A 19823-nucleotide genomic window follows, 5' to 3' on the forward strand; every position below is an offset into this window, starting at 1 on the left:
TTTTTTTTTTTTTTTTTTGAGACGGAGTCTCCCTCTGTCCCCCTGGCTGGAGGGCAGTGGCGCGATCTCGGCTCACTGCAAGCTCTGCCTCCCGGGTTCACGCCATTCTCCTGCCTCAGCCTCCTGAGTAGCTGGGACTACAGGCGCCTGCCACCGCGCCCGGCTAATTTTTTTTGTATTTTTAGTAGAGACACGGTTTCACCGTGGTCTCGATCTCCTGGCCTTGTGATCCGCCCGCCTCGGCCTCCCAAAGTGCTGGGATTACAGGCGTGAGCCACCGCGCCCGGCCGGAAGGAAGAACTTTGTAACTGGTGTGATCTATTAGTTGTAAACACGACTGCCCTCGGACCAGCCAAGGCCCAAGAACTTTTGATTTACCGTGTTTATTTTAGGTTACACACTAGGAATATAAGCTAAAAATCTTATTCCCATAGTTGAGTGCTGTGGCCACATCTACTTAGGAGGCTGAGATGGGAGGATTGCTTAGCTCAGGTTTTCAAGTCTATCCCGGGCAACATAGCAAGACTCCTGTCTCCAAAAATCTTGTTTCCAGTGACCTTAGTTCCAAATAAATTGTCATTTTTAAGAATATGTCAAATATTCTACTTTTTGACAGAAACAGTTTTTTCATAAACTAGGCTTGTGAGTTCCATAATGTGCTGGTATTATTAGGGAATATGGCTGTCTTTGATTTGTTTCCAAATTTGTAGAGATTTGGAATGTTCAGGAATTATCAGTCTCTTATTAATCTTGGCTTTAATGATCTTGGATGAAGCTCATAAAAGGTATGAAGTTGAAAATATGTTTATTATGTGTAAAATGCCATTATAACTAATGGGTCCTTTCATTAATAACCTTTTACAGGTTGTCACATTCTGTAAGGATTTTGTTTTAATTGCTCTCACATAGACATTGACTTTTAATATAGGTAGAAGACTTTTTGAATCTCTCCACACAGCTGTCTGGATTTCATATTTGTATTGACAAAGGGACTTTTGATGCCATAAGCCTTAATCCTGACAATGCAATTGAGAAGAGGAAGCAATATGTGAAATCTCTCTCCAGGGTGTTGAAAGTAAAAGGCTTTTTTCTAATAACATCATGTAATTGGACCAAGGAAGAGTTGCTAACTGAATTCAGTGAAGGTAAATGACTATATGGCATTTAAATGTGTGCTTACCTCAGGTTTCATGTACTTAAACAGGTTTTCTCCCCGTTCTGTGTTAATAGTGTTTTACTTTTCTATTTGTGGGAATTGCCTGCTTTTTTCTCTGTTAATGACCTTGACAATAACTTTTGACTGTATATGCAAAGCACAGAGAAATAACATTGGTTGAGATCCAGAGATCTTCTAAAAAATTTTCTGAGAAATCCTGGCAGTTAAGTACTAACATTTATGAGGCTGTAAAAATTAAGTTCTCAGCCTGGGCAACGTGGTGAAACCCTGTGTCTGCTAAAAATACAAAAAATTAGCTGGGATTGGTGGCGCGTGCCGGTGGTCCCAGCTACTCAGGAGGCTGAGGTGAGAGGATTGCATAAGTCCAGGAGGTGGAGGTTGCAGGGAGCCAGGATTGTGCCACTGAACTCCAGCCTGGGTGACAGAGTGAGACCCAAATAAACAAAAAAACAAAAAAACAAAATTAAGTTCTCTATTTGAATTGTACAGTCTTTTATTTAAGATATATAATCTAGGCTGGGCGCGGTGGCTCAAGCCTGTAATCCCAGCACTTTCGGAGGCCGAGACGGGCGGATCACGAGGTCAGGAGATTGAGACCATCCTGGCTAACACGGTGAAACCCCGTCTCTACTAAAAAATACAAAAAACTAGCCGGGCGAGGTGGCGGGTGCCTGTAGTCCCAGCTACTTGGGAGGTTGAGGCAGGAGAATGGCGTAACCCCGGGGGCGGGCTTGCTGTGAGCTGGGATCCAGCCAGTGCACTCCAGCCTGGGTGACAGAGCGAGACTCCGTCTCAAAAAAAAAAAAAAAAGATATATAATCTATTTTTTATAGAATCAAACAAAACATGTATTGTGCTTCTGACTTCAGTGCACTGATTTACTGGCAAATCCATAATAATGCAAATGGAAGAAGTACTTTTGTCTTAACATGATGAGAGTTTTAATATTATAGATACTTTAGCTGGTCTTGCCCTAGTGGTCATTTAGGTCTTCAGAGATTATAGAACAATTCTTGTTTTCAGAGGATATAGAACAATTATTTTTAAGATTGCACAGAATTAAAATGTAGGGAATTGATAGAAGATTCTGGTGCTGAGGCAGGATCCTTTTTTGCCTAGTTAGCAAAGTGTAGTTAGTGCAGTATCTGCTTAGTGGAGATCTTATGAGAACTGAGAATCTGTAATCTAGACACAAAATATTTTGAGTTCTCTGGCAGACTGTTCCTTGCATTTTTTAAGAAATATTTTATCTGCCAGTTTTTCATGTAGTGCACAGGCATTTCTGGGACAGTATCTTGAGAATCTACGGATATTTGCTTGTTTTTTCTTAGAATCCTTTTCAGATTAGTTTTTTTCCCCCCTTTTTTATTCCAAATCCTGCACTTTGTTTTTTTTTAAGGATAGGATAAATTTTCAGGATGGAGTCTTGGGTAAATAATATGGTACTCAATATTTGGTTAAATTTTGAACCTCAATTGTCACAAGCTAATGGGAAGTGAATTACCTCAAGAGAATAGTTTACTGTGTACCATTATTTATAACTGTACTGCATATACCTCATTTTAGAGTTTGTTTTCTTTTTAGTATTAAGGGAATAGGCTGGGAGAACACTTAACACATGTCCTTTTGTGTGTGTTCAGTGGCTTTGACAGATTATATAATGTAAAACCTGAAGTGTTTGAGGCTTGAAATATGAGCTTATGGCTTCATTACTATTGCCTCTGGAAAACAAGAATTATATGTGATTTATTGTCTTTTATTACATGTCATTTATTTTATTATCTTCCATGTTAAATTTGTTTCCTTTAGAACTAGTGAGGCCCTGTATCAATAAGCCTTTCCTCTTCCTGAACTTTGACAGTTTTAATAAATGCTCAGAGTTACACTGTGTAGGGCAAGTTTCTTTCCTGGTTTTTAAATACAGGTGTTCTTTTTTACTCCTAGAACCAGCAGACAAAAACATATTTGTCTGTCTTTGATAATGAGGAACAGACTTTAGCCTGGTTAGAGTACTTAAAAATGTGTCTTTGTCTGAAAACTATTGAGTAAACTATGTTCAATTTTAGAACGAAATACAGAATTTAAGCGAAGTGTTATAATGGGAAATGTTACATAAATAATTATATACAATTGAAAACATTTTTTAGACATGAGTCCCTTAGAAAATGGTATTTGAAGTTAGATATGGGACAGTAACAGAATACACTGCCCTGCGTCACTGCCAAAGGTCTTGCTCCTGACTACTCATACTGGCTGCCACATTCTCTTTGCACAAAATAAAGCTTGTTTCACCAATCTTTTAAGGTTCTTTTCTTATTTGAACTATAAGTGTTCATAAAACTGTTGAAACAGATGTTGCATTTTTTCCATGATACCCCTGATTATATAAATACTTTGTGTTATAATTTTTTTGGTAAGTGTTACCTGGAACCAGTTGCCCATGTTCTAATTTGATGTCCAAGGGACTTGACTTTATGACAATGAACGAAAGCAATAACCACCCATCTTACTTCAGAAGTAATTTAAGGGAGTCTTTCTGAATCTATTCGGGTTTGGGGAGCTATCCTTTATTTTATTTATTTATTTATTTATTTTTTGAGACAGAGTCTCGCTCTGTCCCCCAGGTTGGAGTGCAGTGGCGCGATCTCGGCTCACTGCATGCTCCGCCTCCCGGGTTCACGCCATTCTCCTGCCTCAGCCTCCCGAGTAGGTGGGACTACAGGCGCCCACCACCACGCCCAGCTACTTTTTTGTATTTTTAGTAGAAACGGAGTTTCACTGTGTTAGCCAGAATGGTCTCAATCTCCTGACTTTGTAATCTGCCTGTCTCGGCCTCCCAAAGTGCTGGGATTACAGGCGTGAGCCACCGCGCCTGGCTAGGGAGCTATCGTTTAAAAGAAAAAGTAATTCAAATTTATTATCTAAATAATTGAAAAATATCAATAACGTCAACACATAAGCATACAGATTAAAATAATTAAGACAATTCATTTACCATCAGTGGAGTACAACCACTGTTAATATTTTGGTGTGTTCTATTTTGAAATATAATAATTCTAGTTCAGTAGGGTTAGTTCAGGGAGTTAAAAAGTTAGTCCTGGAAAATTTATACAGACAGAAAATTTTTATTATTAAATATCCAAAGTATTTGTAAAATTTTGAAAACAAATATGGGTGTTTTAACTATGTATGTACCTAGCACAATGCCTGCATTTTCCAGCATTAAGATACATCATATTATTTTATTAAAAGAAATGTCCCAATTTGGAAAAGTTTTCTTATGATAAGCTTTTAATAAGCATTATAATATTGAGTTATTATGATTTGGTGAAATTAGATAACATGAATTAGGATGTATATAATGAAATAGTATGATAGACCAATTGATGCCATAATATAATTTTATTTTATTTTGAAACAGGATCTCTCTCTCTGTGTTGCCCAGGTTGGAGTACAGTGGCAGGATTTTGGCTCACTGCAGCCTTGACTTCCAGGGCTCAAGTGATCCTTCCACTTCAGCCTCCTGAGTAGTTGGAACTACAGGCACACATCATCATGCCTGGATAATTTTTATATGTTTAGTAGAAACGGGGTTTTGCCATACTGTCCAGGCTGGTCTTCTGGGCTCAAGTGATTCTCCCATCTGGGCCTCCCAAAGTGCTGGGATTACACCATGCCAGGCCCTGGTTGGTATTTTAGTAAGTGACCTTCCAGCTTTGTTTTATTTTTTTTAAAAGCAAAATAATAAAACATTTTATTTCATAGTTTAGGAAAACACTACATTACCTTATTTGCATCTTTACAAAATCACAGTGAATTTGATGGGGTAGGGGAGTGCATTAGTATTAGTAGCCTCAGGCTGGGATTAGAGGCCTCAGCCACTCCACCCAGTCAATATACATCATTTAAAACACTTTTTTTTTTGTTTACAAGAGTTATTTGAACTCAAAGCATGGAAATTTAGAAAATACAGAACCCCACCCCTGCCTCAAGAAAAAAAAAATTCCAAAACTGATAGTTCCATCAATAAGGGAAAAGCTTGATTGGCGTTTTATTTTACTTTAATTTTAAAATTTATTTTGAGACAGAGTCTGGCTCTGTTGCCCAGGCTGGAATGCAGTGGCATAATCTTGGCTTACCATAGCTTCCATCATCCAGGCATCTCCTACTTCAGCCTCCCAAGTAGCTGGGACTACAGGCGCACAGGCGCAGGCCACCACAATGGCTTATTTTTGTATTTTTTGTAGAGACGGGGTTTCGCCATGTTGCCCAGGCTGGTCTTGAATACCTGGCCTCAAGTGATCTGCCCACCTCGGCCTCCCAAAGTGCTGGGATTATACCATGCCAGGCCCTGGTTGGCATTTTAGTAAGTGACCTTCCAGCTTTATTTGTTCCATTTTTTAAAAGCAAAATAATAAAACATTTTATTTTATAGTTTAGGGAAACACTACATTATCTTATTTGGATCTTTACAAAATCACAGTGAATTTGATGGGGTGGGGGAGCGCATTGGTATTAGTAGCCTCTTTGCATAGAAATCAGGATCATGGTAGAGGTAACTTGATAGCCTGTCTCATTTAGTAAGTGGTGAAGCTGAGACTTGAACCTAGGATTTGATTAACTTTGAAACTTTTTCGATTCAAAGTTAATTTTTTTAAAACCATACTGTGATGCTTTGAAAGTTACTAGTTCCTTGTCTTCCTAGGACCTTTATTGGTTAGTTTAGTTTGAGTCTTCATCTTTGTTATAAATTATTGTTTTTAATTCTGCTGAAATACACATAACATACCACTTTATAACCATTTTTAAATGTACACTTCTGTGGTATTAGGTACATTTACATTTTTTGTGCAATTGTCATCACCATCCTTCTCCAGAACTTTTTCATCTTCTACAAATTCACTTATATTTCCAAGTTATTTTGCCTTTCTGTATTAAGTGCTTTTATGTGTGTGGTGTGAATTAATTAGATTGCTACATATAAAGCACTCAAAATAATGCCTGGCACATAGTAAGAACTCAACACAGGGCCAGGTGATGTGGCTCATACCTGTAATCCCAGCACTTTGGGAGGCTGAGGTGGGTGGATCACTTGAGGTCAGGAGTTCCAGACCAGGCTGGCCAACATGGTGAAACCCCATCTCTACTCAAATACGAAAAATTAGCTGGGCGTGGTGGCGTGTAACTGTAATTCTAGCTATTTGGGAGGCTGAGGTGAGAATTGCTTGAACTCTGGAGGCAGAGATTGCAATGAGCTGAGCTTGTGCCACTGCACTGCAGCCTGGGTGATGGAGTGAGACTCTGTCTCAAAAAACAAACAAATAAACAAACAAAAAAATTCAACACGTGCTAGCTGCTTCCTACAAACGAGGTGATAGAGGCTAATAGAGACACAGCTTTGCGGGGGTGACAAACAGGAAGTTCAGGAAATGGGAGGTGGATGGAAAGCCTGTTTTTTGCAATTTGTTTTTGGTCTTGTCTTTTCCTTGTTAAATTCAAAGTGATTTTGGGTGAGCATACATATACTGTACATACATAGTAGAACTGAAAACCATGAAGTGAAAGTCAGCACAATTTAGAGTTTGGACTTACAGTTTTACAAAGGGTTGAAAGGTACAGTGTTAATGCATGCATATAAATAAATGTAACTGTGAGACTCAATCCTTAATAAAAGTGTTTAAATTTTGTCTGACAGGATTTGAACTTTTCGAAGAGCTGCCAACACCCAAGTTCAGCTTTGGAGGCAGATCTGGAAACAGTGTAGCAGCATTGGTTTTCCAAAAAATGTGAGACTTTTTCTTGGACAAATTCAGGTAGCTACACAGAATCTACACAGCAAAGTCAGCCTGACACAGAAAATCCTTGTGCAAATAAATGCTTAGTGAGTACACAGGATGCACATATTGAATAGAATATACTGGATTGGTAAAAGAAAATAATAATGAGCATCTAAGTGGTTGGGTTTTAGAGATCAGTCAATAATTTTAATTTTCTTTTGTATTTGAAATGTAAATAGTTTTGGATTAAAAGATTTCCTGTAACTGCTAAACAGTTAAAACTTTAAAGTAGTAAATGAGTTTATAGAAAGCCTGTATTCTTGATTTTTGCGCCTTGGTAAAGTTGAAAACTATTTATGAAGATTTGACCAAATTATTCCAGCATCAGAATAATAAGCAAAACAACTTTGTTAGTGTTTTGTTAGACTATTTATAAAATATAACAAGAAATACTATTTTGTGTTGGATGGTGGTTATTTTTAAACTTAATACCTGTGAAAAGGCCTCTTACCTTTATGTATATAATTGAACAAAATCAGAGAAATATATCAGTTGCTCAAAAGTTATCAAGCCTGCATTTTGCAGCTATGGTCTTCTCTACACACTGTAAGGGATAAACAGGTAGCAGAAGGAAAGAGAACTAAGGAATATTATTATTTGCTAGTGCTATGTTGAGTTGTCTTATTAAGTAATTGAATCCTTTCAATATCTTCTTGAGGGATGTATTGCTTGCTCTTGTTTCTACTTATAAGGAAAATGAAACTGAGAGAAGTGAAGTCACTTTTATGAGGTCCAGCAGTACAGGATGGAGCCAGGATTTTTATCTGGGTCTGTCTGACTTTAAAACATTCTCTTCTCCTAGCACATTCTGCCTCACAGGTGCTAATTCGCTGCCTTTATAGCATTTACAGTACAGCTGGAGACCTATGATGATTACATATAAAGTTCAGTTACAAAAGATGGGTAGTTATTTTGTTAGTGTTCATCTGTGCAGTATCAGAATAGCAGTCAGTCAACTCTGTCTCATATCATCCTTCATTAATTTTCCCCATCTCCCTACTCAAAGACTTGCCTCTATTGAGAATTTTGTCATTCTTCTGTGAAAGAGTAGTGTAAGTTATATAAGCCTTCAGTGATACATGCACAAAGATATTCTAGTTAGGGGTTAATTTAGCAAGAGAAACAGTTTAGTAATGTTTTTGAAAAAATAAGGCATATTCATACTTAATACCATTTTGTATTTGTGGTAACATTTTAATATTGGAGCCATAATACACGTTTTTGCATAATTTTTTGAAGATTTTCAGCTTTGTGTGCCGGTTGGGTTACATAACTAACAGACTTTTTGTTTATTTGGCAAATGTTACTCCTGTATTGAGTAAATCTAACATTATGTCCCTTTTCTTTTTGGGGAGGGGTAGACGGGGGGGTGAGTTTTCATTTAGATAAACATTGATCAACCATTAAGACAAGATAGTTGAAGACATGTATGTGGACTTACAACAAAATAACATTTTGAAAAGCTTTTATTTTCAACATATAAAACTGAGAAATTACTTCAAAATATATGCAATTTAAATTTTTTACAAAATTGTGTTGATTTTACAAGACAGGAGATCTTAAACTGTAGATAGTTTTATAGTTTTTGAGATCTGGTCTTTGTTTGATTTCAAATATAACATAGATAAGTACTCTTAGAATTTTGAGTTAAGTATATGCTATTTTAATGCACTAATCCTACAAACTAGGCTTTCTGTGTGACTAGACTGAGATGTTGAGTCTGATTCACGAAAAGCTTGGAATGATTCTTTGTTGAAAAGCTTTTCGAGTCACTATTTGGGGCATGTTTGTGCCATTTGCAAAGGTGAAGTTTTTTATTTATTTTTTTAACCATAGAGCTTTTTGATAAGGTTAGGAAAAGGAAGTTGTCATCTCTTCTTATTACTCTAATCCTGCTGGAAGCTAGCTTCTTGGGGACTAAAACCAGAACAAATGGAAGGTCCAAAAATGCTAATAAGAAATTAGTATTTTCACATAATACCAAACTGTTAAAAACCAGGCCAGGAAATGTCCCCAGGTTCCTGAAACAAACCATAAATACATTATTTAACTTAGTATTGTTAAATTGTATAAATATGTGGGTAACTGTGACAAATTATGCAGTTATAAAAAGGAGCAGTAAGTTACGTAGTGAATGCTATTTTCTGTGGATAAGAATTTGGAATTGTAATTTCATTTAATCGAAAGACGCTTATTTTGAAGAAACTTGTTTGAAATGCAAACGCAATTTCTCGGTGCAGCCTGCATGGAATTGCTGCTTTTCACTATGATGTTATTGCTGCATAACAGGCCACTTCTGTGTATAGGAAGTGCGTGTGCACGTCCAAAGGGAATTGAGGCCTGAATGGGTGGGTTACACCAATTAACAAATACAAAGTTTTCAGTACATTTTGTTTTAAGCCAGGTGCACAAGTTAGAGTTGCTTTTTGGGACTGGCATTTATGTATGTGAGAATCAAACCTGATATCACTCTTGGCAGCCTGACTAAAGCCATTTAAAAATAAGTACAAACTATCCTTGAATGATTTTTTTCCCATTGTAGTAGCACTGAGTTTTCCTTTTTTCTTCATCTGTGGTATGCATGCAATCTTCTGGGTTTTCTTTTTTTGAAGAAATAAGGGAGCTAAGTATATACAAAAGACTTTTAGTCTTTTTATGAATCATGTGCTTCAGTGGACTTACTTATTTTAAAATTTCTGTGATACTATAATACGGTACTGTATGTTGACCTCAATTTACATTTATCCAGAGTATGATAGAAACCTCAATTTTTAAGGAACCTACATTATTAGTTAAGTTTCATATGGCCTTGAAATAATTTTCTTCAAATTGGTATACAAAGAAATAGCGTTTTCCTGCCTGTGTTAATGACTTTCATTTATGTTCTTTTAAGTAATTTTATTTTATGAATTGTGTGTGTGTGTGTGTGTGTGTGTGTGTCTCTCTCTCTGTCTAGTGGCCTATAATGAAAATCTGTACAGATGTGAACAGTTTGTCTCCAGGGGAGAGTCCTGGGGTTTGAGTTCCTGTTTTGGGCTCTGTAAGCTAACGTGTATGTGCTCCTGGACAGCCCTCTGCTTTGATAGTATGAGACCAAGTGTCTTGTGTTCCACAGTAGTAACCTCTTTAGCTAATGGCGTGTGGGCGTGTGTGTGTGTGTGTGTGTGTGTGTGTGTGTGTGTGTGAGGGGGTGTCGATGGGCTCTGAAAGAAGTCTTGTCTCATACACTTCACTGAATGAAGGCTGCCCACGACCTAGAGCTTGATTGTGGGAGGTGAGGAGCATATATGGCTGAAAGACAATTGCATAGTGGGGAAAAAAATTAGGAAATCCTTATATTTCTCTTGGTTAGGCAGGAAACAGAGATGTTCATAGAAGAAGGGGGAGCTCATCAGCATGTTTTATTAACAGTTAATGGAAGAAAATTAATGCTAATTTATTCTTCATATACACCATGCAATTTGTTAGAAAAGTAAAAGAATAGTTTGAAATTCTTTGGTCAATTGATGGATTCCTATGTTCAGGGCATAGAAATGAAACTCAACATCAAGCAGACAAATACCCAAGCCCACAGGCTACATAAATGCTGAATAAAACCAGCTCTACAATGGAACTCTGAAAAGCGACGGGTAAGAAGCCTAATGAATGATTGAATATGACCTTAGCAAAATCCCTGGAGTGTTGTTGAAAGATCATTCATTTCCAGCTTAGATGTCAAGATGGGCTCTAGTAACCAGGAAAAAAAGAGAGCTTGAGTCAGTACTTACTGAGTTTTAAAAATCTTTTGCAACACAGTGTATTAGACTGAGCATTAAAAGGGCTTCTCTAGATGAATTTTGAGCTGTCACTATAGTTTAGGCCTAGGGAAATAAACTTAAAAAGATAGGAATAATTCCTAAGACATGAATGTATCAATATCCTATCCTGCTTTTCTGGAGTAGGACTTCAAAAACTGAGATGTATAGGCTGGCAGAATGTACTTTTGTCATGCTGATACCATTGTAAAAAAGACTTAAACTGGGAGATCAGTTGAGCCCTAAAGTATTTGCAAATTACTTGCCTAGCTTGTTAGAAGAAGAAATAAAAAGCCAAAATCTACATTTTTGTTTTCAAAAGAAATGATTTCTTTGTTTCCTGAAGAGATGAGAAATGATAAATTCTTCCATGTTATATTTTACGTACGTATTTTATTACTGTACCGTATCAGCAAATGATAAGTATTTAAGTGAGTGATCTTTATTGTTCATAGTATCTGGAAGCATCTTAAGAAAAGCAAATCTAATATATCTGTTTTCCCAAATATGTAAAAATTTACACATGATCCAGCAATTAGCATATCATGTATATTATCCGAGTAGCTTAGGAAAAAATATGAAAATACTCTGGTTGAATAAGGGGACTGTGAACTGTATTTCTCATTTTTCATTAATATATTACAGATCAGGCAGCTTATCATCAATGATGATAGCAGAATCGAAATGGTGTTGGGATGGCTGTAGTTCCCCAGCTTTTAAGCCTGCTTTACTGCTGCAAAGAGGAGAGAACCATTGGGAGGAAGAGGCTAAATGTAGAAGAGTGTGGGTGCTGTCAGTTCACATTTTCCTCCTAACCCTTCTCTAATAGGAAAATGTCAGGCCTTTGTTCCCATCTAATTTTAGTACATCCTGGCTAAAAAAATGTTGGGATGAAAAAATGTTAGGATGATTTCCAACCATGGAACTTTGAGGGGTGGGGTAGGGGAAGGAAGAGTGGAGGAAAGAGCAGTTTATACTCCATATCCGTCTGCCTTTCTGCAACAGCAGCTAGCCCCTACTCTGTTGATTTTGGTAATGAAATAAATTTAGATGCATTGAAGCACTGATAATTAGGTTTTCCTTCTATGTTCTCAGTAAGAAGCCTAGTTGGTTTCTGAATGGGGAAAGTCATAATATGGTATTTCATAAAACATACCTGGTGGAATTAAAGAGCTGTAGGCAAGCTTTGGAAGAAAGACCTGAAATTGTGAGTGAAAACTACATGTGGTGCTATGTATAAATAGAACCTTTGAGATGCATTTGTGTTTCAGGGAAGCTGCTTTTATACTGCTATTTTGAATGAGAGTAATATTTTGATTTTTGAGAAGCGGTCATAAGCAAGGCATACAAGGATGAGCTGTTTATCCCCTCTGTAAACCCAACAGGCCTACAGGGAAAGCCCAGATTCAGTGAGAGAGCCAGTTGGATCAAACAATTGATAATATAGTTTGTTCAAGAGATAGGACAGAATTCTTGGCTTTGTAGTTGGAAGTACCAATTGTTGTAGTTGTTATTTAATTAAAAAGTAATTAACTGGGCCTGGCAAGGTGGCTCACGCCTGTCATCCCAGCACTTTGGGAGGCCGAGGCGGGCGGATCATGAGGTCAGGAGATCGACACCATCCTGGCAAATACGGTGAAACCCTGTCTCTACTGAAAATACAAAAAAAAAAAAAATTAGCTGGGCGTGGTGGCGGGCGCCTGCAGTCCCAGCTTCTCAGGAGGCTGAGGCAGGAGAATGGCGTGAACCCGGGAGGTGGCGGAGCTTGCAGTGAGCAGAGATCACGCCACTGCACTCCAGCCTGGGCGACAGAGCAGACTCTGTCTCAAAAAAAAAAAAAATTAAAAAAAGTAATTAACTGGATTAAACTAAAAGAGCAATTCTGAATACTGGAGCTCACTAAGAAATAAGCTGTCTTCCCCCAGTATTCAGTTAGTGAGCCTAGGTTTCCTATTGGAATTTGTATGATGAAGACATTATGTAGCAGAAGTAAGATCATTTCATTATTTGCAATGAATTAAGGAGATTATTTTCTGAACTTGAAATTCAGTTGAGTTTATTTTGGTTCCTTTCATTTTATAACAGCAGGTAATTTGTTAAAATCTATTAAGCAATAGAATAGATGTCAAACAAATGATTTTAAAAAATATTTAATTTTGGAGAAAAATGATTAGACCTAGCCAAGTCACTTTCCTTTTCTGGTCTTCAGTTTTTCTCTCCATAAAACAAGGGCATTTCGGTGATATTTAACATTCTGTATCCTTGTTAGCTCACATTGCCATAATAAAATACCATAAACTTGGTGGCTTAAACAACAGAAATTCATTTCTAGAAAGTTAGTTCTGGAGGCTGGAATTCCAAGATCATTGTGCTGGCAAGGTATACTTTATTTTAAGGCCTCTTCTCTATAGGCTTCTAAGTGGCTGCCATCTATGTGTGTCTACATGACTTCTTTGTGTGCAGTGGGGTTGGAGGAGAGGGAGCGCATAAGCTCTCTGGTGTCTGTTCTTATAAAGAGCACTAACTCCAGGCGGGCATGGTGGCTCACGTCTGTAATCCCAGCACTTTGGGAGACTGAGGAAGGCAGATTACCTGAGGTCAGTAGGTTGAAACCAGCCTGGCCAACATGGTGAAACCCCATCTCTACTAAAAATACAAAAATTAGCTGGGCCTGGTGGTGCACACCTGTAGTCCCAGCTACTCGGGAGGCTGAGGCGGGAGAATTACTTGAACCTGGGAGGTGGAGGTTGCAGTGAGCCAAGATCACACCACTGCACTCCAGCCTTGGTGACAGAGCGAGACTCCATCTCAAAACAAAAACAAAAACAAAACAAAACAAAATAAAGAGCACTAACCCCATCCTGAGGGCCTCACTCTCATGGCCTCATCTAACCCTAATTATTTCATAAAGGCCCTATCTCCAAATATCATTGCGTTGGGGGTAGAGGGTCAGGGCTTCAACATGTAGATTGTAGGGGGAAACCAACATTTAGTCCATAATACTCCTGAAATCAATTGAGGCTTAGAAAAAGCCCTATGAAATAGGCTTCTAGAATAGCTGTCCCTTGGTATGCACGAGGGATACTGGGACCACCTGCTTATAACCAAATCTATACATAAGTGAGTTTTGCATCCCAAGAATATTGTATTATCAATCTGAGTTTGGTTGAAAAAAGCCAAGTATAAGTGGACCCACATAGTTCAAACTCATGTAGTTCAATGGTCGACTGTATATGTGGGGAGATTAAATACTCCATTTGCTAACTGTCAGTTGTTAGGTAACTTGATGGTTCTTTTAAACCAAGGTATCTGTACTCATATATACATATGTACGTAAAATATTTGAAGCAGTCAGATGAGTATTCAGTCTAAAAAAATCTTTGTCCATGTTTTCTTAAACTTTGTATTTGAGTATTGTCACTGATATCTTCTATTTGATAAGTTTGTATGCATTTGACCAGAGTTTTTTTTTTTTTTTTTTTTTTTTTTTTTTTTTTTTTTTTTTTTTTTTTTTAAGATAGGCGTCTCACTCTGTTCACCCAGTCAAGTACGGTGATGTGATCATGACTCACTGCAGCCTTGACCTCCCAGGGTTAAGTGATCCTCCTGCCTCAGCCTCCCTAGCAGCTGGGGCTACAGATGCATGCCACCATGTCGGGCTAATTTTCCTATTTTTTGTAGAGATGGGGTCTCACTATGTTGCCTAGGCTAGCCTTGAACTCCTGAGCTCAAGTGATCCTCCTGCCTCAGCCTCTCAAAGTGCTGAGATTACTGACGTGAGCCACTGCACCTGGCCTAGAGATATCCAGGAAACTTAGGAATTTGCATCTTATTGTTTAGTCCAGTTCCATTTTTATATATAGAAAGATTGAGATCAAGACTGGGCCTTAGAAAAATTGTGATAATTTGAGGAATCTCCCCAATATGTTTCTTTTTTGACACAAGGCACAAACTACACACAGATGACCTAATTTGCCACTCTAAGATGAGAATAGAATATGGGTATAGTATATGGGTCTGCCCTTCTTATATAGAGTGTGCTGTATATACTATAGTATATGTAGTATATGAGTATAGTATATGGGTCTGCTCTTCTTATATATAGTATGCTGTATATACTACCGTATATATAGTATATTGAGTATAGTATGTGGGTCTGCCCTTATGCCCTGTGTCTCTCCAGGCTACTGTCAGTTTGTCTCTGTAACTGCTTATTTCCCCAGTGAAACTGAAGTATGTTAAGGGTGCTAGCAAAGTACCTTCTGTATAGTAGGTATTTAAGGTTGGTTTCTGTTCCATATATTTCTTTGAAACAGCTTGGAGAGAGAAGCAGTGCTTTAGACCCTGCATATTAGGAATGTGAATATTAAGTGAGAAATGTAAAGCAGCTTAGCGGGATTGCTGCCACACACCAAGGCCAAATCAGTGTTCTTTCCTCCAAGGACCCTTCTTCCCATGAAGCTGATATGTTTAATTGTTTGAGATTTTACCCCTCAGTGCCACGGTTTTAGTATATTCAGTTCCATTGTAGGCATTTGTGTTCCAGGAGTGATTATATGAGTGAAGAGAGGAGGAGTGCTACATAAGTGAGAGGGAAAGTGTAGGTAGGCCTTTCAGAACTTCTTAGAAATCATACTGTATAGGTTCTTCTTCCTTAGTCTCTAGCGCTGGTGCTGAAGCACTTATTTATTTTTTTGATAGACCAAGTCTCACTGTATTGCTTGGCTGATACAGTCAAGCAGTCTTCTGCCTCAACCTCTTAAGTAGCTGGGACTCCTCAGCAGTCCACTATGCTGGATTTGAAGTACCTTTTTTTTTTTTTTCCAGTCATTTAAGAAATGAGGACCAGATATTATAATGCCAGATTTTCATGAAATGTCCTTTATGATGTGTCAGCAGAGACTAAGAATACCCCTTGGATTTAGATCGTTATCTGTTTTAAGTGGTAATTTTTTTTTTTTTTTTTTTTTGAGACAGTCTCACTGTGTCACCCGGGTTGGAATGCAGTGGTGCAATCATGGCTCATTGTAACCTCAACTTCCTGGGCTCAAGTGATCCTCCAACCTAAGCCTCCATAGTAGGTCGGACCACAGGCATGTGCCACCATGCCCAGCTATTTTTTGTAATTTTTGTAGAGACAGGGTTTCGCCATGTTACCCAGGCTGGTCTCGAACTCCTGGCCTCAAGCAGTCCTCCCACCTTGGCCTCCCAAAGTGGTGGGATTATAGGTGTGAGCCACTGCATCCAGCCCCAGTAATAATTCACTAAGAAATGTAGGTATGCTGGGGGAAAATGTTAATGTGGGTGCATTTGAACTGAAACCAAATAGACAAGGATATAATATACCTTCCTTCATTAGGTCTGAGTGCCAAAGCATTATTCCAAGTGACATCAGACAAAGGAACCAAGAGCAAGTCCCTGTAGGATTATGCATTAGGAAGCTGGTGGCATTGGATTTAATGAAAGTGTTGAATTGGATTTGGGTCTTGTATTGGCCATTTAGGAAGCAGTGGCCTGAGATTTTATAATTGATTTCTACTTTGCATCATCCAGATTTGATATCCTTAATCAGTGATTCAGGTTTATTTCCTTTGCTGTAAGCTAACAGTGCCATTCGCAGTGACATTTTCAAGTTTGATGTTGAGTAATACTTTAAATACTTTATCTGATTTGTCCTTAGTTTATACTAGAATTGACAGTGTAGTGTAAAAGGTATGGTGAATCAGTTGTTTATGCTACTCTGGAAAACATTTGGTTTGGCCAGGCTCGGTGGCTCACACCTATATAATCATAGCACTTTGGGAGGCCGAGGCGGGCAGATTACCTGAGCTCAGGAGTTCAAGACCAGCCTCGGCAACATGGTGAAACCCCTTCTCTACTAAAATACAAAAAATTAGCCAGGTGTGGTGGTGTGCATCTGTAGTCCCAGCTACTCAGGAGACCAAGGCAGGAGAATTGCTTGAAGCCGGGAGGCGGAGGTTGCAGCGAGCCAAGATCATGCCGCTGCACTCCAGCCTGGGCGACAGAGTGAGACTCCGTATCCAAAAAAAAAAAAAAAAAAAAGAAAACGTTTGGTTTTCGGGTTTGTTTATTTCTTTAGCCTTTTTATTGGTGGTTATATGACTATCTCAATGTCTAGATTGCTTAGTATGACTATAGACATGTTGGCCAGAGTCATATTGCTTTCTTTAGTTCATCCTAGAGGACTTTAGTCTTTTAACCATTCTAAGAGAGTTCTACAGAGTTGAGGTCAATATGATATGATGTACCTCTTTACAACAGAATCATCAAAGCTCCAGTTCTTTATGTTAGGTAGTTTAACAGTACAGTGGTTGACTAACCTGGTTTTGATCAAGGTGTTTTTTTTGGTTTTTGTCCCTTGTAAAAGTTAAGAGAAGCTGTAAACTAGTAATTGAAATAGTAAGCCAACTTCTCATTCATATCAATTCTTTTATATTGTAGGTACAGTTCAACCTATAGCTGCAGGTTACGCACATACAAAATCAGCAAGGCTAGTCTCTGTTAGAACAGTCATGGGTATGAATTCAAACAAAAGATCTTTGCTTTTGGTTAATATAATAGATTGACAAACTGCTGAGGAGAGTTAAGAAATTCACAGGCTACTATGTAGGCTAAATGTTCTTTTCATACTGCTCCCAGGAATGTTCTACCCTTTAGAACTAGAGGCTGATTTCTTTTCTTGACATTTTAAATCCAAAGGATTCAGCCGTTAGATTGGGTTTTTAAGCTCTGTGAAATCACCAACTGTATCTAGTTTTAGTTTCCTTTCTACCTAATGAAAATGAAATTTACTCAGTTTCATTTTTAGGGGGAAAGGCAGGAGAGCGGTAGCTTTGAGCAGATCACTAGGGAGGAATTAAAATCGATTTTCTTGAGGCAATGACTTATGGCAGATAGTTGACAAGAGAAGAATTAAGTTTTGAGCTTATATCTCAAATACTGAATGTGAATTCCTCTAAAGAATGTTTAAGAAAAAAAGTTGAAATGGTTTCATTTAAAGATGTTAACATAAACGTTTAGCCTGGTCTACAGTGGAAATATTTTCTAGATTAAATGCAATTTATAACATAGCAATATGAAAATATTGTAATTTGTTTTTAGATATGTTTTTGGTGGGGTAACTGAAGCAAACTAGGGAACTCACCATGTTATAATGATAATAATTAGAGTCGACTTCATGTAAGATCATAAACAGATGCTTTTGAACCTTAGTATTGGAATAATAAAATAGGTTTAATAAGTTTTACATATGCCATTTACTTTGAATGTAGTGAAAAGCCTTATTTACACTTTTTTAAAGCTTTTTATTTACCATACATAAACTTTTAAATGTTTGTTATTCATGCTTGTGTTTTCTTGTAGCACATAATACCAGTAGCTACTATTAACTTTGAAAAAAAAAAAAAAAAAAAAAAACGAAGTTGAAATAAGTTTTAACTGTTGCTTGGTTCTTTTTAGCTTACTTACCATCCAGTGAGTTGCAAGCGTGACATTTGCTGTGTTTTCAGCACCTGCCAACTTGGAAAGCAGGGTTTGTGCTCAGGACTTAGGCTCACAACCCATACTTTGTGGTGCACAATGCTGGCCCAGCTGGCATGCTTTCGTACCTCAATGGTGCTAGACAGTTACAAAGCTGTGTGGCTTCACATGCGCTGATCTCAATAGTCAGTCCTCTTCAAGCTGCTTTCAACTCTTACTTTGTATCAAAGGAGTGGGATTGGTATTATTAAACTCATTGCTGAGGTTATTTTTCAATGAAAATAAATTGTTTAGTTCTTGGATCAAAGAGTAATTTTGTCCTCAGGAACTAAATACCGTTTTAAAAAGGTGTGTGTATATGTATCATGTGTGTGTGTATGTATGTACATACACGCATGATTCCAGCTAGAGCTATAATTCATTTCTTATTTTCATCAGTGGATAAAAAGAACAGACAGGAAAGAACAGAAGGATTAATGTATCATGTGATCCCTACATGCTAATGTAGGTAAGGTTATTAGTTGTAGCTGCACAAAGATGTGGGAAAATTTACAGAACTTTTTTTCTGAGTAAGACATGAAAATTGCCCCCATGATAGGTTCAGATTTTTTATTTCCATCTATAATCAGAAACTTCTTATATTTTCCAAAGAAGTATATTTTGCTAACATATTTCTAGTCACCAGTCTTTTTGAAAATACTTAAGGTGGACTTGGTGATGTCTGTCTTCTCATAATTTATTATAAGTAATTTTAAAAGGTTCTGCTTTAAAAAAGATCTTTTCAAATGTAGAAAGAACAGTGTGAAATGTGAATGACTGGCTTTTAATACAAGGGTTGTGACAAAGAGGCAGTGGCTTTTGGAAGCCAAATAAAGGGGTGAATACACGTGCATCTGCATACTGCTGTTGGGTCCAGTGTATAACTTTTGGCGTTTGCTTACTTCGCTTGTTAGTCTAAAAAGGATAGTATGTTATTCTCTCAAACCAGTTGATAATTTTTTCGTGGTGAGCTCTTTTTACAACCATACATACAGATAGATTAGATGAGAAAACTGAACATTTGCTGGTACTTGCTCCAGCCTCAAAGCTCAGCTCTTTGTTTGAATGTCACATTTATCTGGTTCTAAAGGCATAAAAATAAAACACCCACTAACTACCTAGGACACTCCTTAGTGCATATCAAAACCCAACCTTTACCCTCCTCTGCACAAATGTGCTTAGGTGAATACTTTTATTAGCTTGTTGATACAAGTTTTAGTAGGTTACACCCTTAATAAAACACACCCTTATTGTCTCCTGTTGCTTAAGAGCTTTAAACTTATAATAGGGGAGCTCTCTAATATAGAATGATACTCAGTTTCGATCTCCCAAGCAGTTTTGAGTGGAAATGTGTTTCATACCTTACACACAAGTGTGCCTCTATTTGGTAGTCCTCCTTTGGGGGAACTAGGATTGCTGTGTTTTGTCACTGGTTTTCATATCTTTTTTTTGTTTGTTTTTCTTTTTTTTTTTTTT

The 19823-nt window shown here is 37.7% G+C and overlaps 1 protein-coding gene across 2 annotated transcripts in view; it reads left to right on the forward strand.

Moving 5' to 3' along the window:
* Positions 1-7409, forward strand: part of EEF1AKMT2 (EEF1A lysine methyltransferase 2) — a 34959-nt gene extending 27550 nt beyond the window's left edge. For both annotated transcript variants that reach the window (XM_017858648.1, XM_017858646.1), the window contains exons 5-6: positions 929-1145; positions 6873-7409. In XM_017858648.1, the coding sequence (XP_017714137.1) occupies positions 929-1145; positions 6873-6967 (312 nt within the window). In that variant the 3' untranslated portion in view covers positions 6968-7409. The remainder of the gene's footprint in view (positions 1-928; positions 1146-6872) is intronic.
* Positions 7410-19823: the final 12414 nt, after the last annotated feature.

The sequence above is a fragment of the Rhinopithecus bieti genome, unplaced genomic scaffold, assembly GCF_001698545.2.
Source record: "Rhinopithecus bieti isolate Rb0 unplaced genomic scaffold, ASM169854v2 scaffold_42745, whole genome shotgun sequence".
Classification (NCBI taxonomy): domain Eukaryota; kingdom Metazoa; phylum Chordata; class Mammalia; order Primates; family Cercopithecidae; genus Rhinopithecus; species Rhinopithecus bieti.